The following is a 14,560-nucleotide window of genomic DNA, read 5'->3' as shown; positions in this document are numbered from 1 at the left end:
CTAAGGATTTCGTATTTTGTACGAAATATTCCAAGTTTAAGTGTATTTTATACCTTAGGCTGTTATTTACTCTTAAAATACTAATAATTCTCAAGAAAACTTAACCGTTATAGTGTTCCTTGTAAGTTTGATATACTTACTACCATCCTGAATTTTTTCAAATTTTTCCACCCACCGGCTTGTATAGAATTAAATAAGGTGAAAACATATGAAAATGAAGTTGCCTGGAAGAGATCGCTCTTAAACGACAAGGCCGCCTATTGCTTACCTTGTAATTTTCTCTGTGTACCTACCTGTTTTCTGTATTTCTGGTGTATGTACAATAAAGAGTCATTGTATTGTATTGTATTGTAAAACGACGTCACAAATCAATAGTCCGTAATTATGTTTAATACTTCCGCTACAATCTGTTATCAGCTATGGAGCCTTTGCGATGTGTACAAATATTTTTCACTGATTGATCATTATGTTATGTTATCTTTATTATTAGTTATGAAGAACAGTGACAAGCGTTCGTGACGTAAGCGTACTCGTATTATATATGATTGCGACGAACTGACATGTTTTTATGCTATTAATCAATAGTAACGTAGACAATCAAAACAATTGATAAACAAAGTGGTGGCGTTGAACAATTCGGAAAGTGCGTCACCATAATGAAAGTATGCCTACAAGATGCAATATCCAATTGGTTTTTACCTACTGGTGCTGTGCTATACCTACGCAGTCAGAGCCGAAAATTAAAATGAGTTAGCTTAATATATTTTTCACCTCAGCAGCTCAAACAGGCAGGTTTTTCTATGAAAAATCAGTGAGCAAAATCGCATTTTGCTCACTCCGTGAGACAAAGTAGCTTTTTAATTATTATTTTTTAATGCTGAGGACAGCAAGGCTACTACAAAACTCAAAACTCGTTCGTGTCGTGCGGTCCCTCTGACACTTATGCTATTTAATACGAGAGCGAGAGGGACGGTACGATACGAATGCTGTTCATTTTGACGAGTACGATCTATGTTTTAATTATTTGCTCATATTACAGGCCACACCCGGTATTTGTTTTTTACTACGTATTTTTAGTTAATTTATAAGTTTTTCGTAAAAAATACAAATGCTAAGACGGCAACATAGATTAAAAAATCAGATGCGACAACGTAGGTATCAATATGGCCGGGTGAATCATATTATGATATGATACAGATATTGTGCTATGGCACAGATAGTGGTATTAATTTGAATAGTAATATTATTACTATTGAACAAAAAAAAGTTCTAAAGTTCCTAAAGTCGTCTAAAAATATTATAAATAATAATATTATTACTATTAACACAAAGTGTGGGCCTAACTTTGAGCATTCTCCTTTAATACAGAGATTGGTTTGAACCGTGATGTTGAAGGTAGCTTATGTGGAATGTTAGTACCCTGTCAGTGTTAAAATTAACTATTCACAACTTTTTTATAGATTTCCTTCTAATGAGGTCAGGTCCTTCTAGTACGGTGCCTTATACCGTGTTTATTATTTTTTCGGAAGCTAGATAGTATTAGGTAACTTCCAAAGTTGTTTAATATACTTTAGTGAAAAATTTAACATAAATACATATTTCTGCTCGAACTTGTGACTTATGTAAAACATAATGTATGTAAAATAAATGTATATAATAACTAAACCATTTTTTCGTTTAACACAAACACAACCTTTTTTATTTCTGTCAGTTTTCTACCTCCATTCCAATATCAGTTCTGTCTGATTTCGGTTACAATTCTTCATCTATGTCCCTGTCATCAGTGTCATCTCACTCGAAGCGCAATGGCTTAAAGATAGCTATCTCTTTTACCCTCGCGCTCACCGTATCTTTGTTCGTCATTCCATAATGTAGTTTTATAGCTATCTGTATGCAACGGGAACGTTTTGCAAACGCAGTTTACTAGGAACGTAACACATCTATACTATGAAATTTGCAACCGTATTTTTTTTTTGACCTAATATTTGTGTGTGTCGAAATAGAATTCCTGGGGGAGGGGATAATTACATAACTAGCCAGCTATAATTGCTAAGCATTTAACATCGAATTCTTATCAAATTCATCCGGAATAGGTACTTTAGCACGTTATTAGGCAAAAAAATGTATTTTAAGATTTTTTATTTTCATTGACATTTCTTTCCATACATTGATCTATTTTCAAAGTGTACCGCGTCAAAGGCGTGATTATATTTTGAATCAAAAGTTCCGATAAAAAGCTCTGTTCAGTCTAACTAAAGAAAGAATTATACAGGTATTACAAAAAGTGCGAGTACTGCCTTTTCGCAAAACGTATGAAATGAAATGACTGTCTTTTCGCAAAACGTAACGTTTGGCAACCTGTTTCATTTCGCAAACTCTAATAAGTACTGTAAATATCTCAGGATTTATTTCAGGGCCATCGTATAGAACACTTTAGGTTAGGTTAGGTTAGATTTATAAAAATCCTGATATTCAGTTTCAGAAATATATAAACAGTTGGGAAATGAAAAGTTGCGAAATTAAACAGGTTGCCAAACGTTTTTCGTCGAAACATTAGTAAACCCAAAAAGTGGGTTTTTAGTTTTGATACACCGTGTAGTTACCTATTTACACATTCAAGGTAGGTACTTAATTATTTAGGGCCTCAAATTAATAATAGGTTTACAGGAATTTCGTTTTAAAAAATAGCGACAAGCAAATAGGTACAGTTAAAACTTTAAAATGCTGCTTCTTTTCTACAATTCAAACCTGTTGAAATTGATCACATGCCTCTAGCGTGGACTAGTAGAAATTTGCCGACGCGGCTAGGCTAGGCAGCTGGCGGCCGTAACTTTTCTATAGAATTGCATCATATCCATCCATAACATTAAGAGTATATACGATAAACGCTAATAAATGGTGAATTAGTGTTTTGACGTTAAAATGAAATCTCGAAAAAATGTTGCATCAGGTGAGCAAAATATAATCTATTGACGGCATTTTGTTTTAGTAGTTAGTATTGGATCAATTAATTTAGGTACCTTTCTCGTCTATGTTTCTATCTGGTTGACACTGCTCGCGGCCATGAACTGCGTTAAAGATAATTTTAATCATGTAGGTAAAACCACGAGGGTTTATTGTCCAGTAGGTATACGTTTAAGGAATATCACAGGGAAATGTTTTGCAATACCAATTTGTTTTTCCTAATATCTATTAGTGATAATGACGAAAATATCGGATGTTGACGCGGGCGCTGTTTGGCGTCTAACGCACAATCTGGACATAAGTACCACTACCATGAGTTTACAGTGACCGTACCTACTCGATAGCGACGGCGTAAATTAGTTGTAGAGGCGCTGTTATTTACGCCGTCGCTATCGAGTAGGTACGGTCACTGTAAATTCATGGTAGTGGTACTGGAGGGTTCGTTCACCGCCTACGTCATACGCGAATTGAAAATATTTGTCAATTTACGGAAATATGTCAAAGTAACTTGCACAACTATTATAAAAGATAATCGTAGATAAACACAAATAAATTAAACAAAAGTAACAGACAATAACAGAAACAAAAGAAGCAATAAGAAAACCGGTCAAGAGCGTGTCGGACACGCCCATGATAAGGTTCCGATACAAAAAAAAATAAGCAATGTTTTGATTTTGTATGGAATCATCCAAGTTTATATACCTTAGGCTGCTATTTACTTACTTTTAAACTACTAATAATTCTCAAGCAAACTTAGCCGTTATAGTTTTCCTTGTAAATTTGATACTTACTACCACCATGATTTTTTCAAATTTTTCAAACCAACAGTTTGGCAAATTCAAACCTTAATGCTAAACTATAGCATTACATATTGAATTTGTGAGCTAATTAGATTAGAGCGAATTAGTTAGCCCTAAAGTACAATTCAATAGAATCTGTCAATTTTCTACATATTTAAGACACCCTATCGTGGGCACACTTGATTATATATGTCCTTTTGTTGCAATTATCATCTAAAAGGAATCAAAAAAGAATAATAGTCACATCACAAAGCCTTAGGCAGCCCGGTGTTTATATTAGTAGGCTGGAAGTGTCTACAGGATTGTCAGATTCTATTGAATTGGAGTTTACCTACTCACATTTGAATCTTTCTATTCCTCGAATTCTCATGAAAACCACTGTATAATTATCGATGTAGCTACGGACCCCTAAACTAAAAAATAATCCGATCAAAACTTAACGTTTAAAGTTTCCAGGTTTAGGATTTTGCTCAAGATACCTACCCTGAAAAGGAAGCTCATCATGCTATCTACAGAAGCGGGCGACGCACGGCGGGCGGGCGCGCGGTAAGTTATCAGCCCGATTACATCAGACGGCGGCGCGTGCGCCGCCGCGTCGTCCCGGTATATAAGCGGTGGCGCTATCCACACCGACTCATTCTCTGATCGCAACTGATAAATGTCGAGTCAATAATAATTTTGTGGAAATGATCTACGCTCTCATGCATCATCCTGTAAAATTTTGTTTCAATAATCAGCCCCAATACGAACAGTGGTGGTACAGTGACAACTGGTGCGATTGCCATTCTCCACGTTTCGAGCATCAACAGAGATAACACAACTGGAAGCTGTAAAGTGCATTGATTAGAAGGTAAATATTGTGTTTATGTAAACAATAGTTTTCAAACGCGGATTACTCCTTTCATGTTGATAAATTCATAATTATTCATAATTACATACCTATCTACCTATTTAAGTGTCCAATATCAAATCAAAAATGTCCCTTAAGTACCACATTTTTAAAAATGCTTTCAAAATTCTACAAATAATCGGTTTAGGTAAGTTCAATGTGAACGAATAACGTTTGCAAATTTAAACTTAATATCTCAAACGCAGATGCTTTGTCAGTTTTACAATAAAATGGAATTCACAAAAAAAGATAACGAAAAGGTCAATCACAAGTCACTGAATTATCATAAAGTTTAATTTACGTCAAGAAGGCCCAGATAACGGCCAACATGTCACTTGGCATTGTTTTCTGATAAAAAGCGAAGATCTTGAAGCTTTAGTACCTACCTAATGATCTTTTTCGTTTCTTTATTTTACTAACCGTTACCTGCAAGAAGACTACTGCGTTTCAAAAACTTTTACTTCAAGCAAATCTACATTCTCTAAGCAGACAGAAACTGCTGCAAATCCCACACGTGGGTCGACAGTCGTGTAATTCTATCGCAGTAACTGTATCTAGCATATCTATCGATTCACGGTTTGCTGAACACTAATAGGGTTGTCTACTCATACATATTTACTGTGCCACAAACATGTACTTATTTACTATGTATAATTACTTTATTCCATTGATCATAGATAATAAAATCTTAAGACTCAACATTTCAAAGACGATTTGATTCAACATATTTGAATAAATTAATATACATATGTTGACGATGCCATTCGGGCCAGGTACCCAACCCTGATAGGACGCAAAAATCGTTGGACTTATAAGGTTTCATAATTCTTTCACAGTGAAGCGAGACTACGCTGTTCATTCGCATCAAGTCTGCCTGAAGATATTGACGCATCTGAAAGATTGAAGTTACCTTCACGTTGTAGTGGAGAAAGAGAAGTTGTTTGTAACTAAAAGTTTAGAAAGACAAGAAGTCAAGATGGCAAAAGTACAATCTTCTCATGAAATGAACCTGCCTTCGAAACCGCTGGCCGTGCCCCAAAATAAAGATCTGGACCTAGTCGCGCTAACCATGGCCGCTCTACGGTTAGTGAACCCTTGGACGGCCGCCGCCGCGGAGCCGAGCGCGTGGCCGTCGCGGCCCGAGCCCGAGGAGCCGCAGCCCCGGGACCGCGTCATCACCCTCGCCGAAGTCAGCCAGCACGACACCCCGCGAGACTGCTGGGTGGTTATATACGATCGCGTATATGATATCTCAACTTTCCTGGATGAGGTGAGCTTAAAAACATTCCTGCCTTTTACATACTTGTCCCGTATTCACGGCCGAAATACTTACGAGTTCTCAAAAATAAAAGTAACACTTCTATGCCAGCTAAGCAAAGAGCTGGTTATTTGTTTTGTTTTATAAGAAGAAATCTAAGTTTATGTACAAGATTTCAACGTGTTGTTATTATTGTTGTAGCACCCTGGTGGGGGAGACATAATGCTGGAATACGCCGGGCAGGACGCGAGCACGGCGTTCAGGAGTTCGGGGCACTCGCGCATGGCCGCCAAAGCTCTGGACCGGTTCCTCGTGGGCGAGCTACCCATGAACGAGCGCATGTACCGCCGCCCCGGCGGCATCCGGCTCAGCGACATACCAGAATAAACCAGTTCTCCAAGTGTAGTCCGAAAATTACGTAGGAAGACAATTGGTCCTGCTAAACCTAAGCCTTTAGTGGACGAGTCCCATATAGATCTGATATTCGCCACTGGCTCACAAATACAACCGATATTGGACGGGATTGAATTATCTCTCTATAACCAGTACTACTTACTTAGGCCATAAGTTCAAAGTAACATAATATAGATCATAATAAAATTGTTTTTATAGTTAAGTAAGCAACTAATATAATTCGCTACGGCAATTCTCTTATCTACTGGCAATGAATTTATAGATGTCAATTGCGGCAATTAACTTTAAGCTCTTCAGACAGCATATGAAACTGTGAGATAAGCGGCTGGCTACCGAAGGACCATTGTATTTATATATAATATCTGACTGTAGGTATGTGATTAACGGTAAGATTCTTATAAGTATTGTGAGTACACGTGTTGTTGCATTTATTTATTTCAAATTATTTAGGATCACACTTAATTTTAATGCAGTATTACTTTCGCAGGATTAGACAAGCCTTGCTTTTGCAATTTAGTAGTTATATTTTATGAAGTTCCTATTGTTTCTTTGTAAATAAATAAAAAATAAATATAATAAACCTTTTTACTTATTTACGGCTTACTTTTGATGTATCCCCATATCCTCTATTCATTAACACAAAATGTGTTGGTCATTTACTTAATTTTGTTAATAACGCTTTGTATTGCCACATCAGTTTGCATACCAAATAGCTTGTACAATTGAACCTGATTATCAAGTTGAAAACCAAAAAATAATACATAATACCAAGGTATACCTTACGACTGAATGCTTCATTACACAACAGTATCATACCAACAGATTATGTATGAAGCACTATTCGTAGAGGTGTAATATAATATCAACTCATATGACCCTGAGCACACCATAGGTACTTAATAGAAGCAGACAAGTTAAACTAAAGATCACAGATCCTACAAATCACATTCCGAACAGTATCTTTCAATTTTAAAAGGGTTTAAAGTTATCTCATACCCTTATAAACCCCAAATTCAAGATCTGTTAGTAGAACTTGTGGGAAAAATTATTGACAATCAGACAGAGACAGCTTATAAACTAAGTCCAATGAACTAAGTGACATTAGCTACGTGTAAGACAGCTACGTCTGTGCAAGACTTATATTTATATTTTAATGTTAAATCAGCTAACCTACCCTTCGACGTAAATCATCATCATGAATCACCTACTAATACATACTTATTCGGGGTTAGAAAAATAATGTAGATATACTCAGCGGCACCAAATTTGGCCTACCCTACATACAAATTTACCTGTAACTGCATAAATTCGAAGGCCAGATTTTTGCCGCTCAGTATACCTATTTGTTTCGTTCTTTAGCGGACTTTAAAAATCGGCCAAGTGCGAGTCGAACTCACTCACGAAGGGTTCCGTGCCATTATCTATACAACATTAAACATTTGCAAAAAGGCAGAAAAAAAAACAAGTTTGTTGAATGGCAGCCCCCTTCAATATTTATTATACTTTAAATTAATTATTTATTTTTAATGTGATTATACAAATAAATATTCTATAATATTTCCAGCCTGTTACTGTTATTAATATCGAGGAAAAAACGGCAAAAAAAACACGTTTGTTGTATGTGTTTGTATTTGTTGTCATAGCGGCCACAGTTAAGTATACATAATCTGTGAAAATTTCAAGTGCCGGCTCAAGAGATAGAGCCCTGTGAGACACAGACAGACAGACAGTCAGTTGAGTCTCAGTAATAGTTGGCACCCTTTGGGTACGGAACCCTAAAAAGGTAGAAGGTTCTACAGGGTGGAAAGTTGAGGTGGGGCAGCAATACTGGGTTGAGACACGAACTTTAGTTAAAATGTTCAGTTTTTAGTTGTCTGCATACTGTTTAATTTTCTTTAAGTAAGTATAAAGGATTCATATTCGTAAAAAAACAACATACGAGTTTCACTTTGCAAATTAGTACCCTACGAACTGTATGGAAAAAGTTCTCTTTGATTTGTGGGTGTTCTAGTACTCTAACCTTAGTTAGTCTCAAAGAGTGTTTTAATCCTTGATAGAAATGGGACCGATTGGCATTAAAAAAAAAGTCAAATTTGTCGATTTTCTCGCTGACTGTACATTTTATCAAAAATCTGTGAATGTCGATTTTCATCACTCAAAAAGTTAGTAAAGGTCTCCTAGGAGCATTTTCGCGTAGCAGCAAGGGATCTAGTAGCTGCCCTTGCTACCATCTCAACTTTCCATCCTGTATATTCCACTGTATTTTTTTTGCTATGCATGTTTCACCGATTTCTCCCTCAATCGTGGATTGATTTTCTAAATTATATTTATCCTAATGAGTACGTATAGGTACTCCTAAGATGTTCTCATTGTAACCTAGTCAGAAATAGTCAGAACCCTGACGAGTAGATCCCAGGGAGATCGATACCTATAAATTTAAAAAAAACCGGCCAAATGCGAGTAGGACTCTCGCACCGAGGGTTCCTTTGTATATATCAATGAATATCCAGTGTACTGGTGTGTACCTAAATGTACCTACGCAGTATGGGGTCATTTTGGATTGGTTACAGCTACAAGCAGATAAATAATGATTTTCAAACATTTCTATGGTCTGTTTTTTAATCCGAGATACTAAAATGACGTTTCATGTGTTACCTGTTTTTTGCGTCTCATAAATTGTGATGTGCCGCAACCGGTAATCACCGAAAGATTTTGTAGGTACTTATGTTATATGTATAAAATAATAAGATATGAACGGATCCGTGACGTACTAACATGTAGGGCACTTAGGACATTCTAGAAAAGGTAAAATGGGTCTAATAAATATGCGACCGTTTTGGAGACATTTCTACTTTTTATAGATGTTGATATTTAAGTTTCAATTTCATTCTAAGTCTATAACACGAGAAAACGCATTGAACATATCCAATCACAATACGAAAAACATGAATGACGTTGTGTGATATCTGGCCCTATACTACGAAATGCAAAACACGAACTTCATATGTTGCCATCCCGCTGACGCTTATCTCATTTAATACGCGAGTGAAAGGGACGGTGCGATGCGAACTTCGTTTTTCCAGTTTTGTAGTAGCCCCTCTGTGTTATGATTTTTTTACGTTGGCACTAAGTGATGAACACTGTTTTTTTACATACCAAAATTTCATCCAAATCAGTCCAGCCGTTTCAGCGTGAAGGAGTAACAAACATACTCACTCACTCACAAACTATCGCATTTATAATATTAGTAGGAAGTAGGATTAGTAGGATTATTAAAATTACTAGCTTTTGCCCGCGGCTTCGCTCGCGTGGAATTCAGAGAGAGAGCGAGAGAAATAATAAAAAAAACATCGAATAATATAAATTGCCCACTCAGCATAAGCACAACATATAAGGTGTAAAACGGATAAACAAAGTCAAAAACAACATGCTGCGCTCAAATATACGCATAGCCGACGTTGAGAATAAGAAAGCTAAAATAGGACAGGGCTGGACAGGACTGTCGTATGCACCCACAAAGGTGGGCTAACACTCACTTGTTGGATCCCGGAGAGCGGCAGCGGGAGACGGAGAAGGAGATGGCGGGACGATTTCCACATGTACGCAAATTACTGGCCTGACAGCATCAGAACAGGAGTTGTGGCGATCAAGAGGGGAGGCTTTTGCCCAGCATTGAAACATTACGTTAGGCTATTACAAAAAAAGTGTATTAGGTATATATATAATATAATGCATCGTTTGGATTAACTTAAAAAATCCTCCTCTCATCTTTTCACTTTATTGTTTACTCTTCTTTCTGATCTCCTTTCAATCGTTCGAAGATTAACTGGAAGAGAGAGACCCCTTTAAGAGATAAGTTTTGAAGAGATCTTTTAGGTATCTTAAGGATCTTTATTCTCTTGTTATTAGTTAATTCCATGTAATTTACATATAATAAAAAGTTACACGATAAACTACAATTAGTTCACTGTCACATAGATATCTGAAAACTATGGAAAGAAGGTTTTTTCCATTAAAAATACAATAAATGAAAAGCTGAAAATCACATAATATCACCGCCACCGTCAGAGACGTATAGGGGGGGGGGAGCGTGTGGGACGTATACCACCCACCCCAGTATGGTCTAGTGCCCACCCCAAGATGTTGACACCCCACAGATCCGAAATTCTATAATACTGATATCTTCACACAAAAATCCAGGCCAGGCCCCGCTGAAAATAAACCCTAGATACGCTAATGGCCACCGTTGATGTAAAAGTCCAATTTGTAAAAAAAAACACCTCGAGTAGGTAGATAATTATTGTAATTTACTAGCTAAGATTTAGACATTAATTGTAATACATTAATAATGATGAAATAAAATAAAGTTTACCAGTCTTTTTCATTCCGTCTACACTTTCTTCCCTGATCTGTAACAAAATAAGATCTTCATACAATAACATGTTATTGACAAGCCACTGTCTCCATGTGGATTGCAAGTTCATCCCTTATCGCGCACAACTTGAAACATAACATAAACTCTGTACGCGAAAATATCGAGAATGTACCTAGTTGGGCGAATATAGCGAACGTTAAATAAGCAGAAGTTAAATAAACATGTCTGGTTGTTTTATTTAAAGTACTTAAGTACATGTAGCATCACAAGAGTTGGCATGAATGGATTGAATGAGTGAATAAAGGTATCTGTGTGTTACCTATTTGAATACACTTCACACAAATATAAAAATGACGTGTATCATTCATACAAAAATTTATAAATGGCATTACTTTCATTCAATATATTCGCGCCAGTTCTTGTGAATCGACCTGTATTTTTAACCGATGAAAAAAACGGAGGAGGTTCTCAAGTCGACGCGGGTATATATATATATATGCCCCATCTTATAATTTATAAAAAGTGGGAAAAAGTATAAAAAAAAAAGTTAACAAAAAAAATTAACCGCCGAAAAAAACTGAAAAGCAAACGTGATTGGGTGGACAAAAGGTTGTGAATTCATTTTTGGTCATTAAAATTAAATGAGGTAAGTAACATTTATTAAAAATTGGGTAATATTTTCGTTATGTCAGGGTTTGTTTAGGTACTTTATGTTTAGTACTTTTACTGTAAAACGAAAAGATAAAGCTATCTTATTGGTTTCTTTGAATAATAGTAAAATTATATACAGTTTGATTAATTCGAGTTAACACTTGACAGATGGGCGTGCCTTCAGTTAATTTTCAACTTTGACGTCATACAAATAAAGTCATTTTTAGTATACCGCTACCCACGTTTACAGATTATGTAACAACCATTGTATTTGTATGACCTCAAAGTTGAAAATTGACTGAAGGCACGCCCATCTGTCAAGTATTAACTCCAAGTAATCGTACTGTAATTGTTCTTATATCGCTAGTAATAAATTAAATATCGTTTTCAGATCAAAATGAGTATCATTTTATTTTAACGACCGGTTTTATGAGTATCAACCACAAACCGTTTCATAATGTAAGGATTGAAACTCAGATTCCGCCATGATCTCTTTATTGTTATCTCTTTCTTACATACTAAAAACCTATTTCTATCTCTCTCATACATCCCTCAATCTCAACTACCTTGAATCTCGCTCATTCGTCAGTATTTTCTCTCATTGTGTCTCTTTCACTCATTACGTTTTGTTCCGCCTGACAATAAGGAAAATTGTTGCTGGACATGTCCGAGATGTAGAGGAATTAAGAAAAAAACAGGGACAGTGTTCAATAATTCAAGCTCACATCATAACACAAACATCTATTACTAAAATTAGGTAGTTAAAGTCTATACAAATTGCTTTGTTAATGACAGATTCTTATGAGTATGACAGATGACAGAGCCTAGATTATTTCTTCTTTTGGCCACTATGAGCGCTGCGATAGATTTCATTACCCCCAACTAGTACTTCGCACCCTCCCAATAGTAGTCTACCTGATGGGCTTCTCACTTCTTCTGGCTCGTGCTGAGGCACCGACTTCAATCTAGTACCTAGATTAAGGTTAAAAGATTTCAAAAAAATAAAAACATAACAAAAAATGGAACCGACTACAAAACCCTTGAAAATATTTTTCTAGCACTAGGTACCTACTAGCTCGAAATCGGTGCCTCAGCACGAGCCAGCAGGAATCAAACAATAGTCGTCTACCTCACCTAAATACAATGCGTTTCAATCCATCCTCCTTTTATTGTTATTTTTTTATTTTTTTGGAGTCGGTTTTTTTTTTGTTAAAATTTTCTTTATTTCTCACTTTTTAGTGATTCGTAGCCAAAGTACGTTGTTTTATAACAGAGTTCCGTTGCCTAAGCGGTTTCAGCATCAGATCAGTTCGAAAGAATCATTAATTTAAAGCTTCTTCTTAGTCGCTTATCTAGGTATATTAATAATGATCGCTTATAGACGAGCGAGCATTACTTAGCTTTAACGAGTTCCATTGGCCATCTACGGTCTTCTTCATCAGATCCAGTTTACCAAATGATACTTTCTGAATGTAAATGCTTGTCTTTAATGCTAAAAATTCCAAAATCGCCATAGGTGCTCCTATAAAATTTGAGGTTTGCCCTCGATTTCCCTAGGATCCCATCATCAGATCTTGACTTGGTGACAGTGTTTTGTAAATCGGTCCACTGAGTACTCGGCGTACATAAAAAAAAAATACAAAACATTAGAACATAGAACCTCCTCCTTTTTTGAAGTCGGTTAGTGAAAAAGGTTTATTATTTTGTGCTTTTCAGTTTTTTTCAGCGGTTTAATTTTTTGTAAATTTTTTTGGATTGTCATAGTTACAAAAGTCGGAGAAAGTATTGAACTATGGACGAGTTTCCAAAAAAAATCTAATTAATCCATCATTTAGATCAGAAAATATAGATTGAAGACGTATTTTTCATTTACTCGTATTTGGTCAATTAAATAAAAACAATATGAAGATATAGCCAGTAACCCTCCGCGTGACGTCACGTCGCGCGACACTTCCCCCTACGTCACAGGCCCCCACTTTGACGTGCTTTATCTTTGTGATTTTTTTAGCTAGATTACATAAAATACTCACAAATGCTTGTAGTTGAAGGCGTTTTGCTTGGAGTTGAAGTAGCGAAGGTATACCACGAGAGCAATTAGCATCAGTAGCGCAGTCACTTGCAGCGTCCACTCGCGAGGCAGTTCACACTTGGACACACTTGCCTCCTCGCCGCTTACTGTTAACTGAAAAGAGACAGGAGGAAGAGCGTATGAGTTAACAATTGCTTGTAGTTAATAGCTCGCTAACACGTTCGGCCCCAGCAGTGATCCACTAAGCTCTTACGCTATGCCTACGCATATCCCACAACAGTCACTTCTATGCCAGTGACACGTATTTGTAAGATCTAAAAAGTAACAGACTTAAAAACATTCCGGTTCTCATTCCTATGCACAGGTGACACGCATGTGTGTCAACAGAATTCGTACCTCCTAAAGGCTGGCATAGGCTAAGGGTTTAGCGGAACGTTACCGGAGCCGAATATGACGATCTACTAAGCTCTTACGCTATGCCTACGCATATCCCACAGTAGTCACAAATACGTGTCACTGGTATAGGAGTAAGAACTAAAAAGTCGATAACGAGTAGATTGGATTAATTTTAGGGCTCCTGGAAACGTTCTAACAATTAAAAAGATGATTGATTGAGTTGTTAAGATTTGCTATGTTTGGAGGTTCAGGGACGAACAATCAATCTAGCTTGGTCTTGTATCTGGGAAAACGAGTGTTTATTTACGAATCATAGCCCGAGCGAAGCTCGTTAACCCAGTACCTCCTTTAAAGAATCAGACTAAGTTTTCACAGCGCCCAAGTGTAGTAAACAATTAGTAAGAGCATTATTGTAAGTATGTGGCAGATCTATATTGAAACAGGCTTACCAAGTAATACTTAGGATCCAATCGATTCCTCCAAGAGAAAGAAGGAACTGTGTATTCCAGGAACTCTATCTTATGGTCGGGGGTAGGCACGAAGCTGTGCCGGGCAACACAACTATGGTGCGTGTGCGCACCGAACGCGAGACGCGGGCGCAGGCTTTCCACGAGGTATTCTGTCGACTCCTTCGACAAGCAGTCCCATCGCTCTACAAACAAGCTGTCTCTTTCTGGCAGTGGAGCCGCGTCGGGCTCCGTGCATTGACTGTCTGAAGCTCTGTATAAGGGAAAGTGCTGGAAGCAAAGATTGCTTTAAGGTTAAATAGAATATATGAATGAAC

General features: G+C 36.9%; 2 protein-coding genes across 2 annotated transcripts in view; one reads left to right on the top strand and one right to left on the bottom strand.

Annotated features, from left to right (window-relative positions):
• The first annotated feature begins 4,396 nt into the window (after positions 1-4,396).
• LOC141445533 (uncharacterized) lies at positions 4,397-6,917 on the top strand. Its single transcript, XM_074111367.1, has 3 exons — positions 4,397-4,614; positions 5,490-5,923; positions 6,113-6,917. Exons 2-3 carry the CDS (start codon positions 5,630-5,632, stop codon positions 6,296-6,298), a joined length of 480 nt encoding a protein of 159 aa, XP_073967468.1. The 5' UTR covers positions 4,397-4,614; positions 5,490-5,629; the 3' UTR covers positions 6,299-6,917.
• Positions 6,918-8,865: 1,948 nt separating this feature from the next.
• LOC141445472 (metallophosphoesterase 1-like) overlaps positions 8,866-14,560 on the bottom strand; it is a 19,258-nt gene continuing 13,563 nt past the window's right edge. Inside the window, exons 2-5 of the mRNA XM_074111315.1 lie at positions 14,226-14,529; positions 13,382-13,533; positions 10,698-10,734; positions 8,866-10,151 (exon numbers count right to left, since the gene is read on the bottom strand). Of these exons, the coding sequence (XP_073967416.1) occupies positions 10,716-10,734; positions 13,382-13,533; positions 14,226-14,529 (475 nt within the window). The 3' untranslated portion in view covers positions 8,866-10,151; positions 10,698-10,715. The remainder of the gene's footprint in view (positions 10,152-10,697; positions 10,735-13,381; positions 13,534-14,225; positions 14,530-14,560) is intronic.

Source organism: Choristoneura fumiferana, chromosome 2 (assembly GCF_025370935.1).
Source record: "Choristoneura fumiferana chromosome 2, NRCan_CFum_1, whole genome shotgun sequence".
Lineage (NCBI taxonomy): Eukaryota > Metazoa > Arthropoda > Insecta > Lepidoptera > Tortricidae > Choristoneura > Choristoneura fumiferana.
The sequence above is the reverse complement of the archived record's forward strand: the minus strand, read 5'-3'. Positions and strand labels throughout refer to the sequence as shown.